This window comes from Cebus imitator, unplaced genomic scaffold, assembly GCF_001604975.1.
Source record: "Cebus imitator isolate Cc_AM_T3 unplaced genomic scaffold, Cebus_imitator-1.0 Scaffold92, whole genome shotgun sequence".
Lineage (NCBI taxonomy): Eukaryota > Metazoa > Chordata > Mammalia > Primates > Cebidae > Cebus > Cebus imitator.
Genome location: NW_016107407.1, coordinates 4,927,719 through 4,938,007, shown reverse-complemented (window position 1 = coordinate 4,938,007; position 10,289 = coordinate 4,927,719). Strand labels below are relative to the sequence as shown.

At 33.4% G+C, this 10,289-nt stretch overlaps 1 protein-coding gene and 1 non-coding gene across 9 annotated transcripts in view; both read right to left on the bottom strand.

Moving 5' to 3' along the window:
• Nucleotides 1-10,289, bottom strand: part of ARHGAP12 (Rho GTPase activating protein 12) — a 123,783-nt gene that overhangs the window by 13,172 nt on the left and 100,322 nt on the right. For all 8 annotated transcript variants that reach the window (XM_017535401.2, XM_017535396.2, XM_017535398.2 and 5 more), the window contains 2 exons: nt 7,678-7,759; nt 1,987-2,088 (listed from right to left, as the gene is read on the bottom strand). In XM_017535401.2, the coding sequence (XP_017390890.1) occupies nt 1,987-2,088; nt 7,678-7,759 (184 nt within the window). The remainder of the gene's footprint in view (nt 1-1,986; nt 2,089-7,677; nt 7,760-10,289) is intronic.
• Nucleotides 625-729, bottom strand: LOC119472277. The gene has a single exon (XR_005201400.1). It is a non-coding gene; the product is annotated as a U6 spliceosomal RNA (small nuclear RNA).

Genomic DNA, 10,289 nt, shown 5'->3' with positions numbered 1-10,289 from the left:
GGGGTTTCACCATGTTGACCAGGATGGTCTCGATCTCTTGACCTCGTGATCCACCCGCCTCGGCCTCCCACAGTGCTGGGATTACAGGCTTGAGCCACCGCGCCCGGCCTACAAATACTGTTTTTAAAAGGTACCCTCAAAAAACAATTATTGAAAAAGTTATATAATATTAACTTGGAAAATACTGGATTGAAGAAAATCTTACTAGATTCTCTCCTTCAAGATGTCACAGGCTTTTGATATTCTAGGGTGCACTGTAATTTTCTAAGATAAGAATAAAATATACACTGCCTCCCAAATTTATTTGACCATGGAACAGTTTTTATTCTGGATTTACCTTTTGAAACTACAAGGCTAATTCAGGAAATAGTGACTTCTTTCATGTACTTTTTTAGAGTTGGTCAAGCCAATCAATATTGAATGTTCACTGCACATAAGACACTCTGCTCTGTTATAGGTTCTTATATAAAGGAAAAACACAGTCTCACTACTTAAAGGAAAAATAAAAAAAAATTGTAATCATCTAATGAGGGAAATAATTGACAAATGATAACCCATAAGTACATTAAAATAAATATTATTTTAAATATTTATTATTATATTTTTTAACTTAAAAAAATTTTTTTAAACATGAAATGCTTCACGAATTTGCGTTGTCATCCTTGCACAGGGGCCATGCTAATCTCTGTATCATTCCAATTTTAATATATGTGATGTGGAAGCGAGCTCAATATTTATTTTAAAGTATTTATTTTTAAATAAATATTATTTACTACTATAAATAAGAAGTAGGCTCATTGTTATGGTGATGCTTGTCATGGGTCTTGGAAGTAAGGGAGCATTTGGCATGGAGAGATTGGCATGGGTTGGTGCTAGAGGCAGAACAATAAAGAGTACAAATCAGACAGACCGGAAAACCTAGGCTTATTTGAAAAACAGCAATTAAACCAATCTGTCTATACAACAGAACAGGAAAGGCCTGAGACATAAGGCTACAAAAAAAGGCTGGGATATGGAAGGCTGTCCACAAAATCAGTCTTGGATCTCTGTAACCGCACCCTTCTGCAATGGGACAGACATTGCTGCTCTTCTGTCAATAGCAGCTTCTCTCTCCTGACAACTCAATACTTGGCTAACCTCCTAAACAGTCTTAACCAATGAAATCTCTGAAAGTAATGTGTGACTTCCAAATCTTGGCCCTGAGAAGCCCTGCAGGTTCCACTCTCACCCTCTGGGAACCCTGAGGTCGCCACCTGACCCAGCCCTGGGTGGCCCCCTTGAGAATGAGAGATCTTGCGGAGAAGGAGGCCTAGCCAACAACTAGCCAATACCAGCCATGAAATCACCTTACATCATCCAGTTCCAGTAAAGCCACTAGATGACTGAAGCCTCATGAATAGTTCTAAGTGAGATCAGAAGAAGAATCACCCAGCTCAGCCCAGGCCAGACCGAGCAAACAAAATTGTTCGTTTGTTAAACCACTAAGTTTTGAGATGGTCTCTTATGCAGCAATAAGCAACTAATACAGTATCATATATTATTGGGGAAGGTTTTAAAGGATAAAATGGAAAGGTTTTTTTAAAACAGACTTTATTTTTTAGACCAGTTTTTGGTTCCAGCAAAACTGAGAGGAAAATATAGAGATATCCCATATGCCCTCTGCCTCCACACACACACACACATGGCCTCCCAGCTTATCACCATTCCCCTTAATTTATCTTTTAACATTAGGTTTGGTAAGTAAAGGGAAGCACATCCTTTTTATTATTGCTGGAAAAAGGATACGTGAAACAAAGGCTTATAATAATGAGTTCAAACAACTTACGCAAATAAAGCCAGTTTTTATATCAGTCTTTTCTTAAATTATACCATCTAACTTAATCACTAACTTTGCCTTAACTAGTCTCAGTGAAAGACAATTTCCCCAAATAGTTCAAAAAACAGAACATCTAGCTACTATAGTTTACTTAGAAAAAAATGTATTACCTCAAATACATTCTTTTTGCTGGATTTATCCTTTGAAGCCATCTCAATTGTTGCTCCCTTGAGATCCACTGTGAACTCTGGTTTGGACTGATTACTCCCAAACTTAATTTTTGAAAAAGGAAAAAAAATACCTTCATGTGATCATCATGTATATGTGTATTCAAAAGGAACTAAAAACAATGTAATATTATTAACAATAAATCAAACAGATTTTCTCAAATTCTTTTCTCCTTTATAAAGTAACAATTTCTACTTTAAAATTGAAAAATATCTAGAATATATGAATATACAATTCATAGAAAACAAAATAAAATTACTCAATTTCCATCATTATATAAAATATATATACATAAAAAGCAAGCTGAAATCTTTTTTTAGTGTAAGAATGGAAAAAATTTTTTCCAAAACTATGTTGGTGAGGCTGTAGACTAAAAAGGCCTCATATGCAAGTGGGATATGAACTGGAACTACTCCTAGAAAAGAAAAACTGGTAATGCTATATTTACAAATTTATAAATGTATGTATACTTTGGCTTGGCAGTTATGTATCTTGGAATTTATCCTAGACTATACACGACTGTGTAAAATGCTATGTACACAAAGGCAATAATATATGTAATAAACAATATCAGGTAGATAACAAGTGCATTTTCCACCTCATAAATGTTCTCTAAAACTGATTTTGTCCTTTTGAAGTATTTCCTTATTGAGTTACATTGTTAACAATAACTTGTGGAAACAGAAAACACTAAGTCCCATGTTCTTTTATTCTGTCTTTGTTAGAAACTGTGACTAGAGACAGATGCTATAAAGCTTCAGCAACTTAATGAGGAACTATGAAAAGAATGGGAAGACAGTTGTTATGGATGGGTTCAGAAGAAAAAGTACGTAGCTAGCTATTATATTTTGTGAACTACATAAAGAAAGATCAGCAAAAATGTAGAAAATTTATGTTAAATATACACTACTCTGTACCTTGACATCTTTAAATTTCTGTTTAGTCTGTTAACTAAGAATAGAAAGTAACATTCCTACGGTATTGAAAGGCTTGAAGGTTTTAAAACCTCTAAGGTCTACTGAATTGTAATCTAAAGGTCACAAAAACTATTATAAATATTTCCTACAGATAATTTCATTTGCTAAAATATTTTCAAATCAAATTAACTTGTCATTAGAAATTATCTTATCCAACCTTGTGATAACATATTCAGTATTTGTGATCACAGTAACTCTACTCTAGGAGCTTCACATTTAAAATATAGTTTGCCTTAACCTGTTCCCTTTTACATCTTTTTAGCTAGCAGTATGAATTTAAAGTACTAATTTTAACAAAATTTAGGAGTTACATAAAATTTACTAGTAAAGGCAAATTTTAGGATATGACATGGAATTTATGGAATCATAATAAAAATCACAATAGAAATTTTAACTGTATTCTACAAGTCTTTGCCTTAAGTACCTTTTGTCAATCAAAAGACAAATTAAACATAAAGCTGTATGTTGGGCACAGACAACTTCCCAAGCAGAAATGATATATTGCAAATGTTATCAAACTTGAACATATAAGTTAACAAAATGACATATATCAATTATTTAATTTGTTGTCATTATACATGCTGTAGATGGCTAGCTCTAAGCTAAGATGCAAATAAGCAACCAAATAAGATATAGCAATTAAATATAAATACAATGACGTGACATGGAATGCTAAAAAAAAAAAAAACACAATCAGTATAGCTGGCAACCTTTTGTTATTCTTTTCCACAATCTAGTCCCGCTTTTCCCTACTATAATCAACCTCCCACCAACGTATTCACAGCAAAGAAAACATAATTATTGTGGCAAAGGGCATGCAACAGGAACACATACAGTGACGGCTGAAACAGGATCAGACTTTACATATGCAACAGCAGGCCGATGACGGACAGAGTTTTTCCAAGAAGAAAGCAGCGAAAGCAAGAGCTCAGAGACTGAGCCTTGTTGGCAGAAGGACTTGATGGAAAAGGGAAGAAAATGATGATGTCATAACAATGCACAATGGCAAAATGACACACAAGAGCATAATGGAACCAGACAAGACAAAGATGCAATTCCATATGCAGACATACAATTTAAGCAAAGCTAAATTTCCAAATATTTTTGCAAAGGTCCTAGAATTTATCCTGATTGTTGTTATATACATTTATTTTTTAAGATGAGTGCTTTATAGAATTTATCTTAAATAGACTTGTGTTAGGCATTGAGAGGAGTCATGTTGGGCCCGCCACGAGCTTGATAGATCCTGTCCAAAAGCCCCGAGCTTTCACCTCGTGACCTGCTGAGCAGTATCTTCTGGTGTCCCTTTCCAAGTAGGGAGTAGCCCTACCATCTAGCCTGCCTTTTCCTTCCTCTAGGACACTGATACTTCCTCTAGAAGACAGGGAATTTTGTCCTCTGGCAGACATCTGGCAATATTTGGAGATGTTTTTAGTTGTCACAACTACAGGCAGGGTGCTAGTCATCTGCTAAACACCCTACCATGCACAGGACAGCCCACCACAACAAATAATTATCTGGCCCAAAAGAGTGACTATTTCTAGAAATTTGAAAGCATGTACAAATGATGTTTGAATAAACTACAAATGAATGTTTGAATATTTATGGGTTAATTTTTTAAATGCTCAAGGAATATGATGAATGATTACTGAGAAGCAGCAAAACGTATGTCACGTCCCACTGAACCTGTTCACTTGTTAGTGTTTCCCATTACAACATGAGCTTTGAAGACAGGAACCATGTTATTTATTTCTAAACTCAAAGCTTAATAATGTCCAGAACACAGCAGACTTTTAGGTGTATTGAACAAACAAACAAACAAACATACACACATACATTTCTGAGATGAAACGAGGTGAGAAAAAACAACTATAAGTTTATGTTACTGATATAACAATCCAATGGATAACTGTTTTCCAGAAAACCACTGGAAGGTATCAGTCCTAGAGGGGTAGGAAAGGCTCACTAGATTTTTGGACGAGACAGCACCAATGTAAAATATTTCTTATAAAGTGGAATTACAGTGAAATTGCATGCAGCCTATGTGCATTTCATTTACACAATTTTAACCATTTTCTGCAAAAAATATATATAAATATCAATTCAAAGCATGAATAATTTAAAAAATAGAACTTTGAATAATGTGGGTGACTTTGTTCTATCAGTGAGTACATGCCCTGGAGTGAGTACAAGATTTGAAACTGCTTTCCTCCAGTGGATCTCAAGTTTTTGTACTAAGTGTGAATCTAATTTTTAAAGAACTATATAGATTTTTCCTATAATGTGGCCCCTTAACATAAGCCATTCAAACTCAAATGAAGGAAAAGATATTCCTTTTAACACCAAAGGGAATATGGGCTCTGCTAAAGATCAGCTTCTGTATAGCATCTTCCTAAAAGAGCAGTTTTCACCAGAGTTGATTGTTGGTTTTTTGGCTTATATTTCAGTCTTAGAATCTTGTCCTCAGGTAAGATGTGATTCTGCTGTATAAACAGAAGACATTTTACCTATAATAGATCTAGTTGGTGACTGAGCAGATCAACAAAGCTACAATTCTTTAATATTCTTTTTGATAATCCCAATTCCAGAGTTAAAGAGCATCTTGTATGTTTCTCTAAATTTTGATATTTATGAATATTGACTGTACAACCAAGCATTTTACCACATCTTTAATCTTGTTTAGTCTTTACTGAGACTATAAAATGGTGTGGTTATGTTTTTTAAATTATACCTATCTGAAATGATATTATTGATAATATATCAACAGTAATAAGATGTCATTTAAAGGTAAAAATTCAAATAGTGAATCCTTATCATTAAAAATTCATTGAGAATTCTACAATTTCAAAATTGGCTAGCTCAGTAAATTTTAAAGTATGTTTCAGCTATTGCCATATGGTAACACAGTAATACAACCTTGGTAGATAAACAAATACCTCACCTCCTTTGTCAGTATTAATCATAAGTTCTGACTCATGTAAGATCTTCTAAAATGAAAACTTTAAATGAAAAAAAAAGTAACCATCCTGTACTAATGATTATGTACTAGAAGGTATCATTTAACATCTTCAAATTCAAAATAAGTTTTCATTTTTTAAAATCATGTACAAACCTGCCTACCTATGATGCTCTGTCTGCTGGCTTCATCTGTACCTGCCACAACCTCCAATCTTTACGTATCAGTAATTATCAAATAAGTGACCACTATCCAGCTTTCTTCAGATACTTTTAAAAACTACTTATTAATCTCTCATTCCTTTTCCATTCCTTTTCTTTCATTCATTTTCTTCACTCAATTTCAAATAAAAGTTGAGCCATAAGTAGGAAGAAAAAAATAGTTACACAGTTGAGCCCCACATATTTCACCTCAGGGGGTAAGGGGAAAGATAATTATCAATTTACTTTAAGATATATCAAACCAAAATTTCAACCCTTTCATAGGTCATTTCTACTGTAGTGGCTGAACAGGGAGCAAATTAAAGGGTTAATAAAGCCAAACAGAAGAAATGATCTAAAATGTTCACATCTGAGCTCAATTCATGTGGATTTTTAGGTTTCTGTATCAGAGAAGCTGAGGACTAATATGTTCTGTGGCATTTGAGGTTCAGAACCATGTTACATGGCTGCACTATAAATGTGGATGGAGAAAATTTGTTTAAATTTTATAAATCAACTTTTCTTTCATCAAACATAAGATCCATAGGTTTTGTATTAATTTTAAAGAAACTCATTAAGTGTAAGAAAATATCGGTTACAGTAGAACATGAGGCAGACCAAACACATTTAGAATAATTTCATTTTCAATTTTACTTGAGCCTGAGCACTTCAAACTCAATTACCAAACACTTTTAGAAATAGCCAGAGCATGGACTCCAAAGCCAAAGTTCTAAACCCAGATCTGCCACTTGGTAGCTCTAAGACCTTGAACAAGTTACTATACTTAACTATTTTATACCTTATTTTCTCATCTATGATGGGGGAAGGGCAAAATCTGAGCAATAGTTATCCCAGCATTAAGGAGACAGTATGTACACAATCCTCTGCACTAAGAACATATGTGGGATACATAATGAGCATTCAGAAAATATAGCTATTATGTCACAAATTATAATCTTTAGTGTTTGTATTAAAGCAACTGAAGAGCAGCATAATGAAGGTAAGCACTCAAATATATAAAAAGCTTCAAAACCCCACAAGTAATGGTGACATTTCTTTTTCTTTTGAAAGCTGGATGACAATACAGACATTGACAAACCTGAATCACTGATTTGTAACCAAGGGTCAGATCACAATTCAAGATACAGCTTGCCATATTACTGCTTATTTTCTGACTAAATATGTGAAATAGCAGAGTCACAAACACAGGGAAGCTTTAATATCCTGAAAATGAATCAAGAAATGTATTTGCTCTATAATGCCCAATAAGCCCACTTTTCAGTTGAAAGGATAAAACAGAATGTTGTTTTTAATAATACAACTAATTAGAATGTCCTAATTAGTCCTTTTCTCTCGTAAGTTAAAATGAATCTTTAAGAAAATTTTATTTATTTTTATTTGCACACTACCTGTAACTAAAAGGACTGGAAATTACCCCCTGAAATTCAGGTGGGTACATAATTTAAATGTATAAAATCTCTAAAGAGAAGAAATACTTACCCAACTTGTGCTACTTCCTTGAGTTTTGGTAAAAAGTAAAGATGAGCCCTGCAACACTGCCCAAGAAGACAACCAGTTCTTCCTGTAATTATAAAGATGACCGATTAAGGCTTCGCTCTCAAGTTCTTTCAGCCAAATTCAAAAAATTAAGACCTACTTAGCTGTTATCAATATTATCTACCATTTATAGTTCTTGTGGACATTTTAATTGTTTTTATTGGGGATAGATAGGTACTAATGAAATGCACAGTCATTTTATGGTACAAACCTGATCATAGGGCCCGAAAACAAATGAAGTTAATCAGAGAAATAAGTTATCAGAATAATTATGAATAAATGATACATGTAATTAAGTTCATGTGAAATTAATACAGCACTTCGTGATCAGAGACACTAATTTATTTTAAAGTCACACAAATGGAATATTGTATTTGCCAAGAATTCTTACTGCAAGTAAAAATTAGACAAACATGCTTCCCTCACTCACCTAATTCTTTATACAGACTATTTTACATTTCTTGGCTATCTGCCTTCTCCTAATTGGGCTGGAGTAACCAGGCAGTAGGTACTAGGTGTATTACAGGCATACAATGAATTGCATACTGATGGACCACATGACATTTAAAAAAAAAAAAAAGTTTCCTACATTACAAAAGCAATACATATACGGTATGCAAAAACTCTGAATACAGAAATGTGTAAAGGAAAAGGGATCCCGTTTCTTCAATCCACACTCCAGAGGTAAGTAATGTTAAGACTTGGGTATAATTTGGTGCTTTTAAAGAAAATGTCCACTTATCTACTGTCCTATCTCCAGAGACAGAGGTAAGACTCACATAGCATATGTTATTATCAGTGCCCCTATTTAGAACTTTAAAGCTTTTGAATACTATACCCCAGCCAGATTCCCCTCAACTTCTCCCTTCATTGTCATATTAGACATTTTTATGTAAATATTTCTCTCTCATAGGAATTATAAATTATCTGAAAAAAGAAAACAGCTTTTATTTATTTTTGTATCTACCTCAGGCCTAGCACAGTACTTTCCAAACAGCAGGTATGGATCAGTGTTCACAAATAGGAAAATAAATTAAAATTACCCTATATGGGGACTCAGTTGCTAGGAAGCTAAAATGAATGTCAAATCTGTCTACTGCAGGGATTTATTAAAGCTTTCCTTATAGCTAAATATGTGGCCAATTTTGTAAAAACCTCTAAAGGAGGATTATTTTCTGTTTTCAGAATGCAGAATTTAGTATCTAACAATGAGACCTACTTTATTACTTTTTATTTCTACTTGAACTTTATGGATTAAGAGAAGTGAAATAAAGTTAATTACTATTAAGTTTCTATGTTTCCATTTATTTCTCATATTTTTTTGCTTATGGTAGTTAATGCCACTTTATTGGGTAAATGGTGATTCCTGATAAATACATCTTCACTGTGGACTTCTCCACATGCTTTACCATTTTAAATATCACTTTTGTAGTGCTTAGTGCTCTCCCCGGGATGAACTTTGCTACTGAGATCCCTAGTCCTGCTTTACTTTGTATGCCTTTGACACACCTTATTGCTTTTTTTTTCCCCCAACTTTTCTGAATCATCTTTAGGTGATATAAAACTTCTTTGACATACAAAACTTCGTTAAGTTTTGCTTTTTTATGCTTCAGTCTGAGTACCTTTTTCTTTCAATAGATGAGTACAGTCCATTTACATTTACTGATATTGATAGTATAGATGGTGCTTTTTCTGTCATCATTTGATTTTATTTTCTGGATCTCAAGAGATTTGGGGAGTATTTATTTTATTTGTAAACTCATTTTATACTCTCAGTCCTCTATTTCTTTAGATATCATCTACTGACTCCCTACTATGAAAAATACTTAAATTAGCCTATTTCCACTTTAAGTAAGCTTTTTTAGTCCAATTTTCAAAATGAGAAAAACTGTAGAACTAGTAAATATATATTTGAGAACAAATATTGAATATTTAAAAGTGAAATAATGATGATTGCCTCAAAAACTAAGTACTTGTGTGACTTAGTTGCAAGATGAATTAGTCACATTTTTTTTCCTGGAACCCAATTTTTTCTCCTGAAAAAACAACTGATGGACATACTATAGTTATTCAGACTTGGATATGTGGCAGGCAAACATTATTTTAAAAATAAATGAAGTTCTCAAAGAAAACAAATATTCATAGACAATAAAAAATTATAGACAAAAAAAATTCATTCAACACGAATGAACCTCAAGGACGTATGCCAAGCAATATAAGCCAGTCACAAAAATCATACATATACCATATCATTCCACTCATACAAAATATCTAAGGTAGTCAAAATCACAGCAGAAAGGTGGTTACTAAGGGCTGGGGGATGAAGGAAGAGGGAATTAGTGTTAGTAGGTATAGAGCTTCAGTGTTATGAGATAAAAAAGTTCTAGAGATCTGTTGCACAACCATGTGAATATACTTAACACCACTGAGATGTACACTTAAAATGATTAATATAGCAAACTTATGTATTTTTTCACCACCATAAAAAAATTGAAGCTTTCCAACAGAAAGTAGAATTTTGGAACACTTGACCCCTGCTACAATGGATTTGACAA